Source organism: Thalassophryne amazonica, chromosome 10 (genome assembly GCF_902500255.1).
Source record: "Thalassophryne amazonica chromosome 10, fThaAma1.1, whole genome shotgun sequence".
Lineage (NCBI taxonomy): Eukaryota > Metazoa > Chordata > Actinopteri > Batrachoidiformes > Batrachoididae > Thalassophryne > Thalassophryne amazonica.
The window spans coordinates 30,884,450-30,910,571 of NC_047112.1; the positions used below are offsets into that span (position 1 = coordinate 30,884,450).

Here is a 26,122-nt window from a genome sequence, read left to right on the forward strand (position 1 = left end):
TGTCAGAAACTGTCTCATGGAAGCTCATCTACATGCTCGTTGTCCTTATCAGGGTCTTGACCCGACTGCAGTTTATCACTGTAACTGACTTGAGTGGGCAAATGCGCACATTTGATGGAATCTGGCTGCTGATCAACTCTGTGCAAACTCTGCCGCACTGTGTGAGGCAGTACGACACATGCTGAAACTGTTGCTGAACCAAAGCTTTCTAACACTCAGTCTGGACCTGTTGACCTCAACAGACAATTCATGTACTCTAAATCCACTATACCTTTTTTCTCTGATAAACTATTATAAATAACTTATTCAAAAGCATAAATTAATTTATACAATTCAGTTAAGTCCCCCCTAACTCTTCTGTTTTCCAAAGTTGTTAACCCTAAATTATTTAACCTAACTTATGCTGATGTATGCTGTAATTCAGGTGCAAATTTAGATGTATGCCACTGAAGTATTTCTAACAACCGTTGTGGCACAGTGGCTTAGTGGTTAGCACTGATGCCTCACAGCAAAAAGATTGTGGGATCCCTTCCTGCCTGGTCCTTTGTATGCAGAGTTTGTATATTCTCCCTGTGTCTGTGTGTATTTCCTCCAATAATTAAAGGGTCAGGGTCTGCTGTCCAAGCACAGCATCTCTATATCTGTAGTTGGTCCCTGAATGCTGGAGTGTGACTGTCCACTCACTGCTCCTTGTGGTTGGATTGGATCATGGGTTAAATGCAGAGGACAAATTTCATTGTATGTACAATAAAGGCCCTTGGGAGGGGTGATGACCAAGTGGTTAAGTGTGCTTGTTTCCAATGCAGAAAGTCCCTGGTTCAAACCCCACCCCTGCATATTCTCCATGTAATATGGAGCTGCATCAGGAAGGCCAACCAGGGGCCAAATCAAGATGCAAATCCACCTTGGATCTGCTGTGGAGACCTACAGTGAGCAAAACAGGGAGAAGCCGGAGGGACTTACTTTTTCCAATAAAAGCCTTATCTCTGTCTAAATAAGGTGAATGGAGTTGCAGACAAAATTCAAGAGGTCTAACATAACTTTTGTACAATGTTAAAAATGGCTCTTTTGGTGAACTTGAGCTCATTGTGAGAACAGAAACTCTTCAAGCTAAAATGGAGAGACCAAGTAACAACAAAGTGTTTTTCTTTTTTCTGAATGGTGCAGGGAAATTGCTGCCTGGAGCCAAAAAAAGTAATAAAATAAAATAAACTTGTGCGATTAGGTCACAGAATCTGACGGTCACAGGATTTGATGTAACATCTGTCACGTGTTAGACGAGGGTCAAAAAGAAAGGATGAAGTTACTCTTGCTAGACTGAGAAATGGTCATACTTTCTCGAACAGTACTCTCTTCTGTAGGAAGTATTTTAGCGATACGGTCAAGTGGGAGTATTGTTTTTTAAATACTTGAAAGACGCTGAAGTAAATAGAAATCGATGCGCTGGACTCGAGAGGATTTAGTGCTGCTATAGCGGACTGATGCAGAAAGTGGCAGTAATGCGAAAATAATGCTGCTGACTGCCGTTAAACACCATAGAAGGAGGAGAGCGTGTTGGCCAATCGGCATCGACTATCGTCGTCGACGTTTCCTCGTTTGTTGTATTTTTTTTTTTTCCTACCCTGAACACAGACACTCACACACTGTGGGGAAGTGTGAGTGCAGGACTTGGGCGTAAATAACGTGGCTATATGTCTTAATTTGTTTAACCTTTAAGTTGACATAAAAATAAAAGGACGCTGGCCGAAACAAATAAGTGAGTTGTTAAAACAAAAAGAATGTTTAATTCAGAACCGGTTCCGTAGCTAGTTAGCCCTCGCTGTGTTTAGCAGTTCTATGAGGTGCTTCTGTCTCTGATGATCGCAAAGCTTCGTGAACAAGTTTATTCGATTAATAATTGATTTCTTTCTTGAACCCCCGGCGTCTAGGTGTGTTGTGAAACTGATTTGTCAGGTGCGTTTGCTTTGTTTCGCACCATTTTTATAGTTTCCCCCCTGAATAAAAGTGTTGCATGTGTATTTTTTTTGGAACATAAATGATGATCACTTTCTCCAGGATGGCGAGTGGAGATGACAGTGGTCTCCGTCACCGAACTCATCCTGAACCGTCTACTCTCCCCGGCTTGAATAATTCTTTGCTTGGCGACCATAATGGAGATCAGCAGCAAGGCGGCGATGGCAAACATATCGCTCGTAACGGTAAGAGAAGGCTGATCTTTACCCCTGATGGTGATGTACAGTGTGAATGCTGACTGCCACGTCATCATTTCCTATCTATTACTCATTTAAAGACCGTCATTTGGTGTTGGTAATCACTGCTGACTGTGCGACCTCTGACCGTTTTTGTGGCTAATCGCAGTCCCCGCTGCGTTCACATTACCGCTTGAAGACAGTGCGAGCTTTTCTAACTTATTTGTTTTGCTCGCTATGTAATATAGCTGCTTTTAATTAGATTTGATTCATTTTAGGCAATAAAAGTACATATACAAACAGATTTGTCTTACTGTTGCTGAGGATAATATAAAAAAAATCTTACAAAACAGGTGCTTATTTACATTGTGGTTCATTGAATGTGCTGGGTTTTGTTTACTATAAATTTGGGATGTCCTAATCAGGGTTTCTGTGCTCCAATTTGAGTCATTTAGGTCATTTAGGCCCCAGAAATACATTAGTTATCTCAGCCCACATCAATTTTTATTTTTTTATTTTATTTTGGCAAATTTCATTGACGGCGGTACAACTGGTGCAAGAACTGGTGTCACCAACCGAACGGCCCCCCTAAAAATCTGTCTGCCCTGCCTTCACCGCGCATGCGTCATTAGCAGCGGTTCGCCGATTATCATGGTTTCTGCTTAAAACTGCACTCCAGTCATCATCTGTCTCAGCGACAGATAGCTGAAGCTTTTGTACAATTATTTCCACATTAATTCAGCATTATTTCATCATAAAAGACGAAGAAAGCGATCAGAGCGCCGTAGCTACACAAGCTGCTAGCTGATGAGTCAGCGAGTGTCACCTCGTTTCTGCTTAAAACTGAGTTTAGAATGATTTAAGAGTTTTTACTTGTCATTTGATGGTTAATAGAATAGAAACTTTATTTCAGACTCAGGTCCATAAATAGCACAATTCTTCTTTGTCTTTCAGCTGTTCCCGTTAGGGGTCGCCACAGCAGATCAATCATTTCCATCTCACCCTGTCCTCTGTATCTTCCTCTGTCACACCAACCACCTGCATGTCCTCCCTCAGCACATCCATAAACCTCCTCTTTGGTCTCCCTCTTCTCCTCCTGCCTGGTGGCTCCATCCTCAACATCCTTCTCCCTATATGCCCTGGGTACCTCCTCTGCACATGTCCAAACCATCTCAATCTTGCCTCTCTGACTTTGTCTCCAAACCATCCCACCTGAGCTGTCCCTCTGATATGTTCATTCTTAATCTTGTCCATTCTTGTTACTCCCAAAGAGAATCTCAACATCTCCAGCTCTGCCTCCTGTCTTTTTGTTAGTGCCACCGTGTCTAAGCCGTACAATATAGCTGGTCTCACTACTGTCTTAGAAGCTTTCCCCTTCACTCTTGCTGATATTCTTCAGTCACAAATCACTCCTGCCACCCTTCTCCACCCACTCCACCCTGCTTGGACTCTCTTCTTCACCTCTCTACCACACTCTCCATTAATTTGAACAGTTGACCCCAAATATTTAAACTCGTCTACTTTCACCACTTCTACTCCTTGTAACTGCACTATTCCACTGGGGTCCCTCTCATTCACACACATGTACTCAGTCTTTCTTCTACTGACTTTCATTCCCCTTCTCTCCAAAGCATATCTCCACCTCTCCAGACTAGACTCAACCTGCTCTCTACTCTCACTACAGATCACAATGTCATCTGCAAACATCATAGTCCATGGGGACTCCTGTCTGATCTCATCTGTCAACCTGTCCATCACCACTGCAAACAAGAAAGGACTCAGAGCTGATCCTTGGTGTAATCCCACCTCCATCTTGAATGAGTCTGTCATTCCGACTGCGCATCTCACCGCCGTCACACTATTCTTGTAAATGTCTTGCACTACCCTAACATACTTCTCTGCCACTTCAGACTTCCTCATACAATACCACAGCTCTTCGCTTGGCACCCTATCATAAGCTTTTTCTAAGTCCACAAACACACAATGTAATTCTTTCTGGCCTTCTCTGTACTTCTCCAACAGTATTCTCAGAGCAAACATTGCATCTGTAGTGCTCTTTCTCGGCATGAAACCATATTGCTGCTCACAATTATCCCATTAATTCATTTGATCGCTTTGGGTGAAGAGACTCTGTCTCAGATGAGCTGCTGAATTCCAAAATGATGCATGCACAGTGGTGGCAGGGCAGACCAATTTATAGGGGGGACATTCAGTCTGTAACACCGGCACATATGCTAGGTGGCGAGTATGCTTTGGCCAAAGACAGTCATTGACAGCCACACAGACAGTTGCTCCGTCTCACTCACACACAGTATGCATGTTTATGTTTGTCACGCTACTAGTGTGGGGTACACTGACTGTATTCAACATGGAAACAAGATTTATTTTAAAAATATCTGATATTCTCAGTTCCTCACTTGGTATGCAGGTGCTGTATATGTCGTTTTTCCACTTTTGAAATAATGTATGTACCTATTTCTAAGAGAGGGGAAAAAACAAACACCGCTCTCACCACTTTTTTCTGATGTCAAGGATGATAAACTGTTTTTTTATGGGCGTTGATATTGACTGTTGTATTTTCCTAGATATTACACTTGCACAGAGCACAATTCAAGCATATTAATGTCAGTCCAGTGGACATGTTTGACAGTTTAAGAGTTCTGCCATTAATTAGTGAAAAAAATGTACCTTCACTCTAAGCTATTATTTTATTTATTTATTCAATCTTTTATTTTTACAAAATATACATGGTTTAGGAATGTCCCTATTGTAAATATGTGAAATCTGTTTTTGTTTGTTTTTTCTCATGTCTGATTTGGGCAATTTAAGTGTGATGTTGGGTAAAATGACTGCTGTGAAAGGATCCAGAACAATCATATCTGATGTCTTCTCAGCCGTGTGATCATGCAAAACCTTAAGGGTTATTTTTGTTTTGTTTAATACATTTTACTTTGTTCACTTGCATATTTAGTTCTTGATCTGTTTCTTGTCTCGGCTCTGTCAACGTGAGTACTGTGAGTGTTGTCAGATTACAGGTCACCTAATACCCCTATTCCATAGGGCACTGTTCTACAGGGCACTGTTCTATTATGATCATCCGTGATCCAGAAAAAGTGCAAAAACAGGTTGAAACGGCTTATTCCGGCATGCCTTCTATCAGGCTGGCTTCTAAAGCAAAGACCTGGCAACCCACTCAAAAATGAAAGTAAAGCTGCGCCCATCTGCGTTATTGGCCAGAACCACAAGAAACGCTGCTTTTGCTTCAAATTTTTACCCCGTTGAAGCACAATCAAACAAGTATCAAGCTGTACGTACTAGGACTACCCCGTTTAAAGATGTTTGAACACGGTTGAAGTTGTTAATTCTGATGCAGATTTGGTGAATAGGGATGAATTTTTTGAACAGCTTGAAAATTTCACCCCCTGATTTCAAAACTGGTGCCAATGATGGTTGTAACTACTGTGTATACCAAGTTTGTTCAAGATTGACAAAAGCTGGATCAAGAAATTACTGTGATGCTTCAAAACGCACCCTGACTTGCTATTCGTGATGAAACAGAATGGGAATGAACGGCGCTCTGTGCAATAGGCTGTAAGCCATGGAACAATGGCACCGCACCATCATGTTATATGTCAGTGCTATCGTGGAGATTTTCAAATTTAGGGTGTTCCCTCTGTTTTTCCAGGTAAATTTTATTATTATTATAATTATAATTATTATTGTTATATAAGTTTCGATGCTTTCCTGAACTGCATGTGCTGGCGGTCGACAAAATCCTTAGTCAGAGCGTGCACACGAACACAGCCTGTGGAAAGCTGTGGTGAAGTGTAGCTTTTCCACAAAAGCAGCATTGATAAATCTGATGTGCACCCTTTTGACGAATAGATGAAAACTCTGATTGAATCCAAATAAAGGCATTTTTTGAGTAGTTAAATTTGTTTCGCTTAAAGCATGCATTCTTTAGCTTCACCTGCTTGATTTCAAAACTTTTATATTATACTACGTTACTTAATAAAAGGCCTGTATAGGCCTTGAGGGCCCATCAGGCTGGTGCTTATCACCGCATTCCATAGCGTTAAGCGAATGAGAGTGTAGCCCCAAATTTATCAGTCTGACACACATTACTTCCCTAGCCAAGATGGCTCCTCACATTTACAGCTGGGTAGACTGAGACAATACAGAATTGTCTTGTCCATGGATGCAAATAAGTAGCGTGAGCGGGAATCGAACCCAGGTCTACAAATGGGCAGGCCATCTCATTATCCACTAAGTTACCTGATGGTTTTGAAGCAAGTGTATTTCTGTTTATATTGTCTTCTCAAATTTAACATGTGGTGTGTAGGTGACAAATGATTGGTTACCTGTCAAATTACTTGGAATGTCCTATGTTGTGTCATTTTAGTTCTGGTAACCCCACAACTCTGTTGGTTCTGTGAATTTGGGTTTGAGAATACTAATCCATTGTATTTTGATGAAAGATTCTGTTAACAGTTGTATGTAACAATTTATCATCTGCTGAGTAGTGTCTTTGTGTCCTTCCCCCTTTTCTGTCAGGAAAATTTGAAGTTGAACATGTGATCAGCAAGAAACTGCAACTGAAAAAGAAAGCTGAGGTCAGTAAATTAAAGATTTGAATTATGAAATATTACAAAACGCTTAACATACATTTTTTTTCTTCTTGCCGTATTAAAACTATTTTAGCACTTTAAACTCAATAGAGCTCCAGTGGAGAAGGGTTAACTACAACCCCTGGCTAAAATTATGGAATCACCCCCCAACTTTAGACTCTTGCTTGCCTCTACTGGTGGTTGGCTCTCACTGCGGTATTGTATCACTTCCTGTTCCGGAGCACAGCGGTGTTTTTCTGTATCTGTTAGCTGTTTAATCTGCGCAGTTAGATTGATCTAGTTATCTAGATTACGATTTGTTTCCCAGTGTAATCTTTACGTGCCTTAACTAAAGCACTCCTTCTGCTGAATCACCTCTAAATTATTTACACATTATTCACTTTGCGTGTTTTTAGGAATCCGCTAGCTTAGCGTAGCTACTAGCTCTTAGCCGATTTAGCATGGCGGCTTCTCCTGTCTCTCCCGCACTTTTCTGCTCTGGGTGTGAAATGTTTAGTTATTCCTCGGCCTCCTTTAGCAGTAACGGTACTTGTAATAAGTGTAGCTTATTCGTAGCTTTGGAGGCCAGGCTGGGCGAATTGGAGACTCGGCTCCGCACCGTGGAAAATTCTACAGTTAGCCAGGCCCCTGTAGTCGGTGCGGACCAAGGTAGCTTAGCCGCCGTTAGTTCCCCCCTGGCAGATCCCGAGCAGCCGGGAAAGCAGGCTGACTGGGTGACTGTGAGGAGGAAGCGTAGCCCTAAACAGAAGCCCCGTGTACACCGCCAACCCGTTCACATCTCTAACCGTTTTTCCCCACTCGACGACACACCCGCCGAGGATCAAACTCTGGTTATTGGCGACTCTGTTTTGAGAAATGTGAAGTTAGCGACACCAGCAACCATAGTCAATTGTCTTCCGGGGGCCAGAGCAGGCGACATTGAAGGAAATTTGAAACTGCTGGCTAAGGCTAAGCGTAAATTTGGTAAGATTGTAATTCACGTCGGCAGTAATGACACCCGGTTACGCCAATCGGAGGTCACTAAAATTAACATTGAATCGGTGTGTAACTTTGCAAAAACAATGTCGGACTCTGTTGTTTTCTCTGGGCCCCTCCCCAATCGGACCGGGAGTGACATGTTTAGCCGCATGTTCTCCTTGAATTGCTGGCTGTCTGAATGGTGTCCAAAAAATGAGGTGGGCTTCATAGATAATTGGCAAAGCTTCTGGGGAAAACCTGGTCTTGTTAGGAGAGATGGCATCCATCCCACTTTGGATGGAGCAGCTCTCATTTCTAGAAATCTGGCCAATTTTCTTAAATCCTCCAAACCGTGACTATCCAGGGTTGGGACCAGGAAGCAGAGTTGTAGTCTTACACACCTCTCTGCAGCTTCTCTCCCCCTGCCATCCCCTCATTACCCCATCCCCGTAGAGACGGTGCCTGCTCCCAGACTACCAATAACCAGCAAAAATCTATTTAAGCATAAAAATTCAAAAAGAAAAAATAATATAGCACCTTCAACTGCACCACAGACTAAAACAGTTAAATGTGGTCTATTAAACATTAGGTCTCTCTCTTCTAAGTCCCTGTTGGTAAATGATATAATAATTGATCAACATATTGATTTATTCTGCCTAACAGAAACCTGGTTACAGCAGGATGAATATGTTAGTTTAAATGAGTCAACACCCCCTAGTCACACTAACTGTCAGAATGCTCGTAGCACGGGCCGGGGCGGAGGATTAGCAGCAATCTTCCATTCCAGCTTATTAATTAATCAAAAACCCAGACAGAGCTTTAATTCATTTGAAAGCTTGTCTCTTAGTCTTGTCCATCCAAATTGGAAGTCCCAAAAACCAGTTTTATTTGTTATTATCTATCGTCCACCTGGTCGTTACTGTGAGTTTCTCTGTGAATTTTCAGACCTTTTGTCTGACTTAGTGCTTAGCTCAGATAAGATAATTATAGTGGGCGATTTTAACATCCACACAGATGCTGAGAATGACAGCCTCAACACTGCATTTAATCTATTATTAGACTCTATTGGCTTTGCTCAAAAAGTAAATGAGTCCACCCACCACTTTAATCATATCTTAGATCTTGTTCTGACTTATGGTATGGAAATAGAAGACTTAACAGTATTCCCTGAAAACTCCCTTCTGTCTGATCATTTCTTAATAACATTTACATTTACTCTGATGGACTACCCAGCAGTAGGGAATAAGTTTCATTACACTAGAAGTCTTTCAGAAAGCGCTGTAACTAGGTTTAAGGATATGATTCCTTCTTTATGTTCTCTAATGCCATATAACAACACAGTGCAGAGTAGCTACCTAAACTCTGTAAGGGAGATAGAGTATCTCGTCAATAGTTTTACATCCTCATTGAAGACAACTTTGGATGCTGTAGCTCCTCTGAAAAAGAGAGCTTTAAATCAGAAGTGTCTGACTCCGTGGTATAACTCACAAACTCGTAGCTTAAAGCAGATAACCCGTAAGTTGGAGAGGAAATGGCGTCTCACTAATTTAGAAGATCTTCACTTAGCCTGGAAAAAGAGTCTGTTGCTCTATAAAAAAGCCCTCCGTAAAGCTAGGACATCTTTCTACTCATCACTAATTGAAGAAAATAAGAACAACCCCAGGTTTCTTTTCAGCACTGTAGCCAGGCTGACAGAGTCAGAGCTCTATTGAGCTGAGTATTCCATTAACTTTAACTAGTAATGACTTCATGACTTTCTTTGCTAACAAAATTTTAACTATTAGAGAAAAAATTACTCATAACCATCCCAAAGACGTATCGTTATCTTTGGCTGCTTTCAGTGATGCCGGTATTTGGTTAGACTCTTTCTCTCCGATTGTTCTGTCTGAGTTATTTTCATTAGTTACTTCATCCAAACCATCAACATGTTTATTAGACCCCATTCCTACCAGGCTGCTCAAGGAAGCCCTACCATTATTTAATGCTTCGATCTTAAATATGATCAATCTATCTTTGTTAGTTGGCTATGTACCACAGGCTTTTAAGGTGGCAGCAATTAAACCATTACTTAAAAAGCCATCACTTGACCCAGCTATCTTAGCTAATTATAGGCCAATCTCCAACCTTCCTTTTCTCTCAAAAATTCTTGAAAGGGTAGTTGTAAAACAGCTAACTGATCATCTGCAGAGGAATGGTCTATTTGAATAGTTTCAGTCAGGTTTTAGAATTCATCATAGTACAGAAACAGCATTAGTGAAGGTTACAAATGATCTTCTTATGGCCTCGGACAGTGGACTCATCTCTGTGCTTGTTCTGTTAGACCTCAGTGCTGCTTTTGATACTGTTGACCATAAAATTTTATTACAGAGATTAGAGCATGCCATAGGTATTAAAGGCACGGCGCTGCGGTGGTTTGAATCATATTTGTCTAATAGATTACAATTTGTTCATGTAAATGGGGAATCTTCTTCACAGACTAAAGTTAATTATGGAGTTCCACAAGGTTCTGTGCTAGGACCAATTTTATTCACTTTATATATGCTTCCCTTAGGCAGTATTATTAGACGGTATTGCTTAAATTTTCATTGTTACGCAGATGATACCCAGCTTTATCTATCCATGAAGCCAGAGGACACACACCAATTAGCTAAACTGCAGGATTGTCTTACAGACATAAAGACATGGATGACCTCTAATTTCCTGCTTTTAAACTCAGATAAAACTGAAGTTATTGTACTTGGCCCCACAAATCTTAGAAACATGGTGTCTAACCAGATCCTTACTCTGGATGGCATTACCCTGACCTCTAGTAATACTGTGAGAAATCTTGGAGTCATTTTTGATCAGGATATGTCATTCAAAGCGCATATTAAACAAATATGTAGGACTGCTTTTTTGCATTTACGCAATATCTCTAAAATCAGAAAGGTCTTGTCTCAGAGTGATGCTGAAAAACTAATTCATGCATTTATTTCCTCTAGGCTGGACTATTGTAATTCATTATTATCAGGTTGTCCTAAAAGTTCCCTAAAAAGCCTTCAGTTAATTTAAAATGCTGCAGCTAGAGTACTGACGGGGATTAGAAGGAGAGAGCATATCTCACCCATATTGGCCTCTCTTCATTGGCTTCCTGTTAATTCTAGAATAGAATTTAAAATTCTTCTTCTTACTTATAAGGTTTTGAATAATCAGGTCCCATCTTATCTTAGGGACCTCGTAGTACCATATCACCCCAATAGAGCGCTTCGCTCTCAGACTGCAGGCTTACTTGTAGTTCCTAGGGTTTGTAAGAGTAGAATGGGAGGCAGAGCCTTCAGCTTTCAGGCTCCTCTCCTGTGGAACCAGCTCCCAATTCAGATCAGGGAGACAGACACCCTCTCTACTTTTAAGATTAGGCTTAAAACTTTCCTTTTTGCTAAAGCTTATAGTTAGGGCTGGATCAGGTGACCCTGAACCATCCCTTAGTTATGCTGCTATAGACGTAGACTGCTGGGGGGTTCCCATGATGCACTGTTTCTTTCTCTTTTTGCTCTGTATGCACCACTCTGCATTTAATCATTAGTGATCGATCTCTGCTCCCCTCCACAGCATGTCTTTTTCCTGGTTCTCTCCCTCAGCCCCAACCAGTCCCAGCAGAAGACTGCCCCTCCCTGAGCCTGGTTCTGCTGGAGGTTTCTTCCTGTTAAAAGGGAGTTTTTCCTTCCCACTGTAGCCAAGTGCTTGCTCACAGGGGGTCGTTTTGACCGTTGGGGTTTTACATAATTATTGTATGGCCTTGCCTTACAATATAAAGCGCCTTGGGGCAACTGTTTGTTGTGATTTGGCGCTATATAAAAAAATTGATTGATTGATTGATTGATTTAATTTTGTAGAAAAAAAGCAGATCACAGACATGACACAAAACTAAAGTTATTTCAAATGACAACTTTCTGGCTTTAAGAAACACTATAAGAAATCAAGAAAAAAAGATTGTGGCAGTCAGTAACGGTTACTTTTTTAGACCAAGCAGAGGAAAAAAATATGGAATCACTCAATTCTGAGGAAAAAATTATGGAATCACCCTGTAAATTTTCATCCCCCAAACTAACACCTGCATCAAATCAGATCTACTCGTTGACATTGACCCTATGCCATGACATTGACCCTATGTGTCTTTTTACAAGGAATGTTTTTGCAGTTTTTGCTCTATGGCAAGATGCATTATCATCTTGAAACATCCCCAAACATCATTTCAATTGTCCAAAATATCAACGTAAACTTGTGCATTTATTGATGATGTAATGACAGCCATCTCCCCAGTGCCTTTACCTTACATGCAGCCCCATATCATCAATGACTGTGGAAATTTACATGTTCTCTTCAGGCAGTCATCATTATAAATCTCATTGGAATGGCACCAAACAAAAGTTCCAGCATCATCACCTTGCCCAATGCAGATTCGTGATTCATCACTGAATATGACTTTCATCCAGTCATCCACAGTCCACGAATGCTTTTCCTTAGCCCATTGTAACCTTGTTTTTTTTCTGTTTAGGTGTTAATGATGGCTTTCGTTTAGCTTTTCTGTATGTAAATCCCATTTCCTTTAGGCGGTTTCTTACAGTTCGGTCACAGACGTTGACTCCAGTTTCCTCCCATTCGTTCCTCATTTGTTTTGTTGTGCATTTTTCGATTTTTGAGACATATTGTTTTAAGTTTTCTGTCTTGACACTTTGATGTCTTCCTTGGTCTACCAGTATGTTTGCCTTTAACAACCTTCCCATGTTGTTTGTGTTTGGTCCAGAGTTTAGACACAGCTGACTGTGAATAACCAACATCTTTTGCAACATTGCATGATGATTTACTCTCTTTTAAGAGTTTGATAATCCTCTCCTTTGTTTCAATTGACATCTCTCGTGTTGGAGCCATGATTCATGTCAGTCCACTTGGTGCAACAGCTCTCCAAGGTGTGTTCACTCCTTTTTAGATGCAGACTAACGAGCAGATCTGATATGATGCAGGTGTTAGTTTTGGGGATGAAAATTTACAGGGTGATTCCATAATTCTTTCCTCAGAATTGAGTGATTCCATATTTTTTTCCCTCTGCTTGGTCTAAAAAAGTAACCGTTACTGACTGCCACAATCTTTTTTTCTTGATTTCTTATAGTGTTTCTTAAAGCCAGAAAGTTGCCATTTGAAATGACTTTAGTTTTGTCATGTCTGTGATCTGCTTTTTTTCTACAAAATTAAACTGAATGAACATCCTCAGAGGCTGGTGATTCCATAATTTCTGCCAGGGGTTGTATGATGAAAAGCTCTGTGGCCTTTTGTACTAATGATCAAGCACATTATCTGTCTCTAAAACCTAAAAAAGCGAAGCTAAAGAACATGGTTTTGAGATGCGCACCCCCCCCCCCCCCCAACAAAAACCCACAAACTGAAAATGTAAATTAAGTCAAGTTTTAGCTTCCAAAACATTTTAACAAAACTTTTGACTACCAGTTATGAATACCTAAAAAGATAAAACTGTATTCTCCAGCTACAGCTGGAAATCTCTTTGGTATCAACATGCATTTAGTCTACATTCACCATGGTAGCAACAGCAAGAATGGAATGTTGATGAAGTAAAATATTTTCTTTTGGAAGATTTCGTCCATCTTTTTACAGTGACATCTAGTGAAAAAAAAAACATGTCTAATTTGCAAAGAATTGATTTAAAAAAAAAAGTGGAGTAAATTAGAAAAAACTCACTTGGATCTAGTATGTAATTCTACATAAACTTTATATAATGTGTTGGTTTCTATGTGTATCTTGTTTAATATTCTAATTTTGTATGACAAAAGATTTTATTATGGTTATAGGGAATGTTATATATATTGTGTAATCATTTACAAGCATTTTGAACTACTTAACTGAGATGGGTTTTCCTCTGACCTAAAATCTGTCTTCGGAGAATACTGTATTCTCTCATAGTATATTGTCCATTTATCTTATCCTGTCCTTGTCCTTCTGTCTTATCAACAGCCTATAGACAAAATTTTATCTGAAAATCTCAGTTGATGCAGTTAATGCATAGGTTTTAAAGGCAACAATGTATTATGAATCCTTAACCAGAAAATGTATGGAAAATGCAATTTCAAAAAAATGCAGTGACCTTTACATTTACTTCTTTCATTGCAGACAGTATGAACCCAAAATATTTCATGTTTTGTGTGATGAACTTCTTTTCATTTGTTATTATACATCCATTCCTGCATTCAAGGCCTGCAACACATTGCCCCCCACTCCCCCCGAAAAAAGTGGAGATGGGAGCTAATTATTTATTTGTTTAGTTAAACTCCACAGTGCTTCACTTTTGATCATTTCTATGTACTAAGGAAAGTATCTTGTGGTGGGTGTCTTGGCTCCAGCTTGTCTTGCTCTAGCTTTCTTTCTCTGAACTATGGCCATAATGCATTGCTAGCCCTTTCCTGCACATCACAAAGGAATAATAAATATAACCAGAATAATGGCGTTATCATCAGCCTTAATTCTTTTTCTCTCTGAAAGATTTAAGAACTGTAAGCACATGTTGCAGGAAACAACATTGTCAGTTTGTTTAATTTCCAAAGCTTAGATCCGGTGGCCACCAAGCCTACCACCGCTGTATTTTGCTATGTACTCATATTTGTTTATGCATTTGCAAATGGGTTACTTTCCCTGTGTGGCTCCTTGTTGCTCAGCGCCTGAAGAGTGATCTGATGCGTCAGTTTGAGAGCCAGGTCAATGAATTCATGGACAGTCTTATCGAGGAGTCGGCTACCCTGGAGTCTGCTCCTTTACCTCCTGCCTTCACACCCCCACAGTCAGACAAGGAGCGGGGCAAACTAAGGTATAACTCATTAACTCAAGGCCCATGAAATCAAACGCCATGTTCACTCTCAACCAGATGGGACAAATGGTATGTATTTTATATACCAGATGTGTGGGGGTTGGATTGCACAAGAATGAACATTCTTCATTCCTCTACTGCACAGAAAAACACATTTTCTCCAACAAGAACTCTGTTGTTGTCACACTGTTTCCTTTTAGGCATCTTCAGCCTCCTCATGGCCAAGGCAAGCAGTTTGTGAGTCGTAGGTCCCTCCTCGAGTAAGTTGCAAATTTGCCGAGTGTAAAATGTAAACTTCTAACTGAAGGTTAAAGTGCATTTGTTGCAGTGCACATCACTTAAATTTCTCCTGCTTGCTGACGTTAATCCCTTTGTCAGTTATCAGCATGTGATAATGCTGTTACTCATCAGCTCTTATTTGTTTTTCCGCAGCGAGCTGTTTGAGGTGAATCACATCAGGACTATATATCACATGTTTATTGCCCTGCTAATTCTCTTCATCCTCAGTACTCTGGTGGTAGATTTCCTCGATGAAGGCAGGTAATGAGACCAACATGAGGCATCCTTACATTTCTGTTTCCTTATCTGTTGATTTACTGAACAAAAAAAGGGCTGTCGTGAGTGTTTTGGTGTTCATATTGGGTAGAATTCCTTAACTTGACATCTGTTGATGTCTTTTACTCCTGTTTCAGACTTGTTCTGGACTTTGACCTGCTGGTGTACGCCTTCGGACAGTTCCCCTTGGTGGTGTGCACTTGGATCTGCATGTTCTTGTCAGTATTACTGGTTCCGTACGTTTTGTTCGTCCTGTGGTCACAGAGTCAGTCTGCGGCTGTTCGTCACCCGAAGCTGTACAGTCTGTTTTTTGGTTCTCTGTTTGTTCTCTATCAAACACTGGGCCTGGGCTTCCTGCCTACATATGTAGTGGTGACCAACAGTTTTCCACCTGCATCTTGCTTCATCATCATAATGGAGCAGGTAGGTGGCCAGTATGGCTCCTTTACTTTGATGTGTTGTGCCTTTGATTGATGTGTTATGTAAGCCCCACCTTGTGTGTTTGCATTTATGTTTTGGTAAACTTCCTGTAGGTTGCCATGTCAATTTTGATTCTTTTTTTTTCTTTTTTCCGCAGGTGCGTCTCATGATGAAAACATACTCCTTTGTTAGGGAGAATGTACCAAATGTACTGATCCGGGCTAAAGAAAAGAATAGTATGTCACTTTACAACTATTATGTGTTAAGGGTGTTTTTTTTTTTTTGTTTTTTTTTTGTTTTTTTGCACCAGTGCATGTACATACAGGTCTTGTATGTCATTAGATCCCATTTCTTTCTCTTTGTGGACTGTAAGTGTCTTTGTGTGTGTTACAGGTCCTGGTCCACTGGTTCCTCAGGTTTCTCATTATTTGTATTTCCTGTTTGCACCCACACTCATCTACAGGGACAAGTATCCCCGGTAAAGTGACTCTTTGTCAAACTGTTCAGTGGTGTATTTTTGATATGGTCTTGTGAAAACGAAACATTTTTGCATTAAAATATTCTGCATAATATATTAACAGCCCTTCCCTCGCTCTCTCAATACAGGAACCCAGTAATCAGATGGGGTTATGTGACCACAAAGTTCCTTCAGGTACTAACTTGTGTCATGTTTTTAAGACTGCATGTACGTACATTATATCAGCCCAGCGATCTGACTCATCTAACTGTTCACTCTCTACAGGTACTTGGCTGTCTGTTCTATGCCTATTACGTGTTTGTGCGACTGTGTATCCCTCAGTTCCACAGCATCAGTCTGCAGCTCTTTGACCTGAGGGCCATGGTCCTCTGTGTCTTTAACTCCATTCTGCCAGGTAAGATCTGTTACTTATTTAAACTCCTACAAATTTCAAAATATGCAGCTGTTTTCATTGACTTTCTTCTCATGCAAGGAAACAAGCTTGATTGACTGTACGTGAGCTACATTTTGAAGAGATTTTATATATGCCTTGCAGGAGTGCTGGTTCTCTTGCTGGGATTCTTTGCCTTCCTCCACTGCTGGCTAAATGCGTTTGCTGAGATGCTTCGCTTTGCTGATAGAATGTTTTACAAGGTTCTGCACTTGAGTCACACTCTGTCAGCTAAGGAGCCATTGAGATGGAGTTCTTGATTTGTAATTTACTTATTTATTTACAGGATTGGTGGAATTCCACCTCTTTTGCCAATTATTACCGCACTTGGAACGTAGTGGTCCATGATTGGTTGTACTACTATGTGTACAGAGACTTCCTCTGGGTGAGTGATTTCATATTTAATCTGTGTGATGCACGTCACTCTTATCTGTTCTTTTATGCTGCCCTCAAAGTTGAACAGATTTAACTTTGTTTTTGCTGACCTTTCAAATGTGCAACCATTGAGATAATAGTGGTATGCGAGATAGTAAAAAGTCCCCACAAAGGAAGCAGAAGCTTATCAGCTTTGTGGTTTCTCATAGATCTGCAACTTGCTACAGTTTCCTTAAATGTCAACAGGGTGTCCTGCACCAACATAACAAACCTTTTTTTTTTTTTCTTTTTTTTTTGCTCTTTGTGATCAACATGTATACTGGCATAGTTCCACCTTAGAATTGGAATATAATATATACGATATACCTTACTGAATTTTCATGACACAGAACACTGAACTGGCCACTCCCATGTATCCTCCTTGAGCTTTTCCCATGATGTCACGAGTGTCACTAGTAACTAATAAATACAGTCCACTCCAGTTCATCATTTACTTCTTTGCTCTATCATCATTGTTTGATCAATAAGATTGCTTCAGAATTCTATAAATATTCCTTTGTGACATCTATCATGTCATTGTAAAGTATTCTCTTTGAGCTTTTTGTTCTTTTAAATCTTTAAGAGGTTGTTCCATTTTTTTTGTCGCAACTGTCGAGAAGTGAAGGTGTAGAGACTCAATCTGGCTGATGACTGTTTGCTCGTTCTGTTGAACGTGACTTTTAATGAGCATCTTAAAATACACAAAAACGAAAATGCAAATCAGAAACTGGCGTGTAGGAGCATTCTGATGTTATTTTTGAACCACAATGCTTTTTGAACTCAAGTTTGAATAGATGAATAGAAATCTTAGCCTGCCCTTCAAGAGTATTTGTCTGTTTTTCAACATCCCAGTGAAAATCCATGTGATTGCCAGCTTTCAGAGCAATGTTCCAAAGCATGATATTATGGCACTTGACTCAACATAGGCATAAAATAATACACTGGCATGTATTATAGCATGCAGGTGTCTCAGTGTGCAGGGCACCAGAGGCTGGAGAAGGCCAAAGGGTATGTCCACATTTCACTTGGAAAAATGGTCACTTTTGGGAGGTGGTGATAAACAGGTTGCCATCCATTTCCAATATTGTTCTACAGTGTGGTGGAAGTGGTGACGCATGTTCCCAGACTGGACCTGTATAGTAAAATATGTCTCCATTAAGGCCATTTCTCACTTAAATATAATATATGATGTAACTGTGAAAGCTCCAAAGGTATACACAAGGACTTTTAACATATTATCAAGGTGACTGAGAGGAGTACCTGTCACAGATTTTTCAGCTTTTTACAATTCCTTCCAACCTTTTGCCCATTTTGACTGGGTTCTTGACTAAATCATATTCACCTTCAAGTCCGTTTCACATTCAAGTAATAAAGCAGTGTACGTGAATGAAGCCATGAAATCATGGCAACAGCATTCTGCATCATGTTTATCAGAATCAGATTCACCTTTATTGTCACTGCACAGTAAACCAGCACAACGAAATTTGCTTGTACATCCTCAAAAACAATGCCCACCCTCCCACATAACATGCACACACATACTTAAGTAAATATTAACAGCATCAGGAGATTCGGGGGGGGGGGGGGGGTAGTTAAAATCAGATATTGCGCATGTCCTCCATTGTTTGCCTGCCGTATGGAAGCAGAGAGAATAGGCGGTGTGAGGGGTGTGTTCCGTCCTGCCGAATACGGCTTGCTCAGTGGAGGCAGCGAGTCCTAAAAATGTCATCCAATGAGGGAGGAGGGAGACCAATGAGCTTTTCTGCCATTCTTATGACTCGTTTAATGGATTTCTTATTGTTTTCAGAGCAGTTAGCAAACCATGCTGTAATGCAATAGGTTAAAACACTCTCAATTCTGAACTTTATTCAGCATTGCTTACTTTTCTTGGTGGTACAAATTAATATTTCATCGTAAGTCTGTAAGAAGTCATGAAAAATCTGTTTTCATACATGGAGAACTCCTCAAATTATTGCTAATGTGAAAAATGCACCCCCTGTCATCTTTCCAGGTGTCTCAGAAGCGATTCAGGCCAGCAGCCATGCTGTTTGTGTTTACAGTGTCTGCAGTGGTTCACGAGTACATTCTGGCAGTCTGCTTTGGCTTCTTCTATCCTGTGCTCTTTTGTCTTTTTATGTGCTTTGGAAGTAAGAGCAAAGATCACACATTTTTTAATAAACTGGCATATGATCCAAAGTGATCCTCAAGCTACTTGATTCTGTCAAAAAAAAAAAAAAAATCCTGACTTGCGTGATGTTATTCACTTTTTCTTTTGTAGCATGCACAACAAGAAGGAGCACACCTTACATGTTTAACTCTGAAATGCTACAGTGTCATGATTTGAAATGTTAAGTTTACAGTGCCATTTATTGAAACTCGATCTTGATATTCAGTTGCTGTGACATCACCCTAACCTGATAGTGGAGCAGGTAAGCTGCTTTTTATAACTAAAGCATGAAATGTGTACAAAGTCATCTCCACCAAAAGTTTTTATTTGATATGTGGAGGCATTTTGAATCTGAGGACAGTGACCTCCTTCAGGAACCCAAGATCCAGTTTTGTTTTGGTTTTTTTGTTTGTTTTGTTTTGGTTTTTTTGTTTGTTTTGGTTTTTTTTTGGGGGGGGGGGGGGGGGGGGGGGGGGGGTTCTATTTAGCTTTTTCATTGCAAATAATTATATTATATGGGCAGATGTGCCAAGATGGACCGTGGACCATTTCAGAACAGCTGCTTGGTGCAGTGCACAAAGTTTCCAATTACCTGAGCCACTTTATTTGAAATTAAGTGTAGAAGTTAGCAGGATCAATCCGAATGTGGCATTTTGGCATAAAACTGAGAGGAGGACACAACACAAACAGGGGAAATTATGTACATTTAAATATCTACAGCTATAAAGTCCATAAGGTTTTCCACTGTCGCTATAGGTCCAAAGACAGCAAAGCATGGAGGAGCTAGTTGAAGCATGCATGACTTGTCCAGTAATGCACAAAAAAACATACCTCTTATTAAAACCAACCTATCAACCAACTTCATTTAAGCACTTTTAAACAACCACAATGGACTGCACAGAAAAATAAAAATAATCATAAAAGACATAACAGTTCACACAAGACATGACTGTAAATAAAATACAACTAAAATAATTAAAAGCCATAAAACATTCTGAAAGATTCTATACAGCGAATCTAATCTTATTTAATGGTAAAATGTAATTAAGAAATTATATTTCTTAATCATGGTTGCAGATTTAAAGGGTTATTTTTACAAACAACATTCTTGAGAGAGCATATGTTCCTGATTATGAGGAAGATTGAGGCAAAGTTAAATGTATAAAAAATGCCTCCACATTGAAATTAAACTTTGATATGAAGCTTATGCCGTGCATCCAGAAGGTATTCACAGCGCTGCACTTTTTCCACCTTTTTTATTTTACAGCCTTATTCCATTATTCAGTTGATTGGACATGATTTGCTAAGGCACACACCTGTCTACATATAAGGTCCTACAGTTGACAGTGCATGTCAGAGCACAAACCAAGCTTGAAGTCAAAGGAATTGTCTGTAGACCTCTGAGACAGGATTGTCTTGAGGCACAAATCTGGAGAAAGGTACAAGCATTTCTGCTGCTTTGAAGGTCCCAAATGAGCACAGTGGCCTCCAACATCCATAAATGGAGGACTTTCAGATCCACCAGGACTCGTCCTAGAGCTGGCCGCCAGTCAAAACTGAGCAATCAAGAGAGAAGGGCCTTAGTCAGGGAGGTGACCAAGAATCCAATAGTCACTCTGTCAGAGCTTCAGCATTCATCTGAAGAGAGGAGAACCTTGTAGAAGGACAAACAACTCTAGAGCAATCCAGCAATCAGGCCCGTATGGCAGAGTGGCCAGACGGAAGCCACTCCTTAGTAAAAGGCACATGGCAGCTCACCTGGAGTTTGACAAAAGGCACTTTAAGGACTCTCAGACCATAACAAACAAAATTCTCTGGTCTGATGAGACAAAGATTGAACTCTTGGATGCCAGACATCATGTTTGGAGGAAACCAGACACCTCTCATCACCTAGCCAATACCATTCCTACAGTGAAGCATGGTGGTGGCAACATCATGCTGTGGGGATGTTTTTCAGAGGCAGGAACTGGGAGACTAGTCGGGATTGAGGGAAAGATGAATGCAGCAATGTACAGAGACATCCTGGATGAAAACCTTCTCCATAGCACTCTTGATGTCAGCCTGAGGTGAAGGTTTATCTTTCACCAAGACAATGCTCCTAAGCACACAGCCAAGATATCAAAGTGGTGGCTTCAGGACAATTCTGTGAATGTCCTTGAGTGGCCCAGCCAGAGCCCAGACCTGAATCTGATTGAACATCTCTTGAGAGATCTGACAATGGCTGTGCACCGACGCTCCCCATCCAACCTGATGGAGCTTGAAAGGTGCTGCAAAGAGGAATGGACAAAACTGCCCAAAGAGAGGTGCACCAAGCTTGTGGCATCATATTCTAGAAGACCTGAGGCTGTAATGCTGCAAAAGGTGCATCAACAAAGTATTTAGCAAAGGCTGTGTGTATACTTACGTACATGTGATTTCTTAGTTTTATTATTATTTTAATAATAAATTTGCAAAAAAATAAAAAGTTTTTTTTCATGTTGTCATTATGGGGTTCTGTGAGTAGAATTTTGAGGAGAAAATGAATTCACTCCATTTTGGAATAAGGCTTTAACATCAGAAAATATGGAATAAGTGAAGTACTGTGAATACTTCATGGATGCACTGTATGCATGAAATGTCATGCTTTAGTCATAAAATGCTGTATTACTTTATCTACTCCACAATGAACATGGAGCATGTACACTGTGCTGTATGTCCATTAATTTCTTTCATATCTTAAATATATCTTTGACTTTCACACTGACCTTTCAGGTTCACACAAGGTAAAAGTTAATAAAACTGCTCAGTTTATGAATCCACTGTTGCTTCATGTGCATTAACCCCTTTCTGTATTCATGATCACACAGTGATGTTCAACTTCATTCTGCATGATCAGAGGAAAGGTCCCGTCTGGAATATAATCATGTGGACTTCCCTGTTTCTGGGTCAAGGAGTCATTATTTCTCTGTACTCTCAGGAGTGGTACGCCCGGCGTTCTTGCCCACTGATAGAGGTAAACATCTACATGCTGATTGTGAAAGTACCGTAATTTCCGGACTATAACCAGCTGCTTTTTTCACTTGCTTTGAACACTGCGGCTTAAACAATGATGCAGCTAATTTCTGGATTTTTACAGGCTTTCGCATAAGTCGAAATGCATCAGTTGATGCTGTCCATTGATTGGCTGAAAGCTGTGGTCCTCATGCAACGTAAATTCACATGCACACACAAAGTAAATATTAAAGCATTATTAACCAACTGTGAGGTCTGTATGGGGAAATTTAAGACTGATGTGCTGTCAGTACAGACAGAGCGAACCGTGCGAAAAACACTGAGTATGCTTCGCTCAGTTCATACTGACAACATGTCAGTATGATATCCTCGTACAGACCGAGCAAGTGAGGTTAATAATTCATTTATTATATGGCTATATAATATATATATATATAATATACAAACTTACAGTATCGCCCAAATATGAAAGCTGCTGACAGATCGTACTGTGACTTGTTCGCTTCACCTCGGTGAAGAATTTGCTAACAGATAGTCCGGTCGTTAGCTAGCAAGCTTTCAATATGTGTTTTTTCAGATGCTGTTTATATATTTATGGAGTTCAATCATGTCCAATTTGCTTTTTCTAATCGTGTTTTTAGCTTCTGGTTTGTAAAGAAAATACGCGTTTCAGACTGATTGTCACGGAAACCAGTCCAATATGGGAAAATGGCTGACTGGCAATCAGCCAATCAGAGTGCGTATAGCATTGCAGCCATATAATAAAAAGTCTTACCCGTTCGTTTTAATGGCTTCATTTTCTTCACCTGAAGAAAAATTATCCACATAAAGCCTCCTGATTTTGGAAAACAGCATCTGAAAATACTTTAATTCTTTGTCGTGGCTGAAGAAAAGTCCCTCTCAGGGAACTTTTCGCCATCAGATCAGTCAGCCGAGCCTTCTCCCCTCATCTTTCCCCACCGGGTCTCTGTCTTTGCACCACAAGTTGAAAAAGTCACAGCGGCTCATTTACCACAGATACCAGACGATGCTGGCTGCACACGATGAAATTATATCATGATCCACAAAGAAAAAAGAGTTAACGTTACTCAGTTCTCCATCTGGAGCGGAGACTGCACGCCAGATGCCATGCTGGTCAATATTTACGTGTAACACATTCAGGGGGGAAAAAGCATTTACAGGATCGTATTTAATTAAGTTAAGAAAAACTTTCTGTGTAAATATCTCATGTTACGACGTGGAGACCTACGGCTTATAGACAAGTGTGGCCTATTTATGTACGATTTTTTTTTTTTTTCTTCTTTTAAAATTGGTGAGTGCGGCTTATATTCAGATGTGCTCCATAGTCTGGAAATTACGGTTTTCACAGTGCTTCACTTTTTTCTACGTTTTGTATTACAGCCTTATTTGAAAATGTAGTAAATTCATTTTTTCCCCTCAAAATTCTACTCACAGCTAGGGCTGCCACAAACGATTTTCATAATCGACTAGTCACTGATTATTTTTACGATTAGTCGACTAATCGGATCATATGTAAATTGCGACTTAATGCACCAGCATGCAGCTGCTCTTATATAACCATCATCAGCTTCATGTTTGAGGTGTTTAACATATGTACGAGCTAAAATTAAAGACAATTAAGATGATAGTTCATTCAACTTTTACTCAGTAACAGTCATTCATTGAAGAGTAAGTATTTTTTTTAGCACTGTAACGTAGCGTTGCAAAACAGTGGGGTTATTTCCTATTCAAACATGACATCGCTGTTATAACATTACAGCAAACACATATGTGTGCTAAGGCTAATGAAATCGTTAATGTTAATGTTTACAGCTAAGTAAGTAGCTCACTATAGGCGTTAATGTTAGCGACTAACTAGCCAATTATCTTAGAGATGACTCTCGCTTCGTCAGAATCAGCCACGTGTTTCCTTCTTAGATGCTCCTGCATCGCCGTTGTACTGCTGTAGAAGGCAAGTTCTGCCTTGCAGCATTGCATGTTTTTCTCATTAGTTTGGTTAAAAAGCTTCTGACTGTTTGACCTTTGTTGCCGGCAAGTCATGCTATTGTTTTCACATAACTTTTCTGGTGACATCATAGCTGACCTGGATTATCATTACTGCGTATGTGCGTCAAGGACAGAAAGGCAGCAGAAGATGCAGCAGCGGTTTTGAGAGAAAAACGAAGCTTAAAAAAATGAATGATTACCCCAATTATTAAATTATTCGCCGACTATTTTGATAGTCGACGTAATTGTGACTAGTCGACTAATCGTGGCAGTCCTACTCACAGAACCCTGTAATGACAACATAAAGGGCGGAGGGGGGTTTGTTTTTTTAATTTTTGCATATTTATTTAAAAAACTAAGAAATCACATGTACATAAGTATTCACACCCTTTGCTCAATACTTTCTTGATGCACCGTTGGCAGCAATTAGAGCCTCAAATTTTGAATATGATGCCACAAGCTTGGTGGACCTATCTTTGAGTAGTTTTTCCCATTCCTCTTTGCAGCACCTCTCAAGCTCCATCAGGTTGGATGGGCATTTTCAGATGTCTCCAGAGATTTTCAATCAGATTTAGGTCTGGGCTCTGGCTGGGCCACTCAAGGACATTCACAGAATTGTCCTGAAGCCACTCCTTTGATATCTTGGCTGTGTGTTTAGGGTCATTGTCCTGTTGAAAGATGAACTGTCGCTCCAGTCTGAGGTCAGCAGCGCTCTGGAGCAGGTTTTCATCCAGGATGTTTCTGTACATTGCTGCATTCATCTTTCCCTCGATCCTGACTAATCTCCTAGTTCCTGCTGCTGAAAAACATCCCCACAGCATGATGCTGCCACCACCATGCTTCACTGTAGGGATGGTGTCTCGTTTCCTCCAAACGTGACGTCTGGCATTCACGCCAGAGAGTTCAATCTTTGTCTCATCACACCAGAGAATTTTGTTTTCTCATGGTCTGAGAGTCCTTAAGGTGCCTTTTGTCAAACTTCAGGCGGGCTGCCATGTGCCTTTTACTAAGGAGCGGCTTCCATCTGGCCACTCTACCATACAGGCCTGATTGCTGGATTGCTCTAGAGTTGTTTGTCCTTCTGGAAGGTTCTCCTCTCTCCACAGAGGAATGCTGGAGCTCTGACAGGGTGACCACTGTATTCCTGGTCATCTCCCTGACCAAGGCCCTTCTCTCCCGATCGCTCAGTTGAGACGGGCTGCCAGCTCTAGGAAAAGTCCTCGTGGATCTGAACTTCTTCCACTTACGGATGATGGAGCCCACTGTGCTCATTGGAAACTTGAAAGCAGCAGAAATGTTTCTGTACCCTTCCCCAGATTTGTGCCCAGAGACAATCCTGTCTCAGGGGTCTACAGACAATTCCTTTGACTTCATGCTTGGTTTGTGCTCTGACATGCACTGTCAATTTTGGATTCTTTTTGTGTGTGCCTTTCCAAATCATGCCCAATCAACTGAATTTACCCCAGGTGGACTCCAATTAAGCTGTAGAAACATCTCAAGGATGATCAGTGGAAACAGGATGCACCTGAGCTCAATTTGAGCTTCATTGTAAAGACTCTGAACACTTATGTACATGTGATTTCTTAGTGTTTTGTTTTTTTGTTTTTCATAAATTTGCAAAAATCTCAAAACTTTTTTCACATTGTCATTATGGGGTATTGTGTGTAGAATTTTGAGGGGGAAAATGAATTACATCCATTTTGGACTAAGACTGTGACATAACAAAATGTGGAAAAAGTGAAGCATTGTGAATACTTTCTGGATGCACCGTAGCTCTACAACTGAAGCCAAAACAAACAAACAAAAAACCCATCTCACTAAATGTCTTTTCTTTTCAGCCTTCATTTGTAGATTTGCTGAAGCCTCGATCCTGGTGCTGTCATTTTCTGGGTGGTAAGACGGCATGTTCTGATGGGCTGTAATCTCTCACTGAAGAGAACATCACTGATCAGTATAACTTTGACCAGCAGTGTGGGATGGGGATGGACTGCATCATTCCTGTTACAGTCACAACTTTTGGTCTTTCATGATAGATT

General features: G+C 40.4%; 1 protein-coding gene across 3 annotated transcripts; it reads left to right on the forward strand.

Moving 5' to 3' along the window:
• The first annotated feature begins 1,644 nt into the window (after nucleotides 1-1,644).
• On the forward strand, nucleotides 1,645-26,068 carry soat1 (sterol O-acyltransferase 1). 3 transcript variants are annotated; one of them, XM_034179693.1, is made up of 17 exons: nucleotides 1,645-1,756; nucleotides 1,929-1,953; nucleotides 2,056-2,198; nucleotides 6,744-6,802; nucleotides 14,476-14,624; nucleotides 14,825-14,884; nucleotides 15,057-15,164; nucleotides 15,317-15,602; nucleotides 15,757-15,835; nucleotides 15,993-16,077; nucleotides 16,206-16,251; nucleotides 16,342-16,471; nucleotides 16,613-16,710; nucleotides 16,794-16,892; nucleotides 18,933-19,068; nucleotides 21,935-22,080; nucleotides 25,925-26,068. In XM_034179693.1, exons 3-17 carry the CDS (start codon nucleotides 2,057-2,059, stop codon nucleotides 26,006-26,008), a joined length of 1,707 nt encoding a protein of 568 aa, XP_034035584.1. In that variant the 5' UTR covers nucleotides 1,645-1,756; nucleotides 1,929-1,953; nucleotide 2,056; the 3' UTR covers nucleotides 26,009-26,068. The 3 variants fall into 3 exon arrangements, with proteins under 3 accessions (XP_034035584.1, XP_034035586.1, XP_034035585.1); XM_034179695.1 differs by lacking the exon at nucleotides 1,929-1,953 and having other exon boundaries at nucleotides 1,709-1,752; XM_034179694.1 differs by lacking the exon at nucleotides 1,645-1,756 and having other exon boundaries at nucleotides 1,806-1,953.
• Nucleotides 26,069-26,122: the final 54 nt, after the last annotated feature.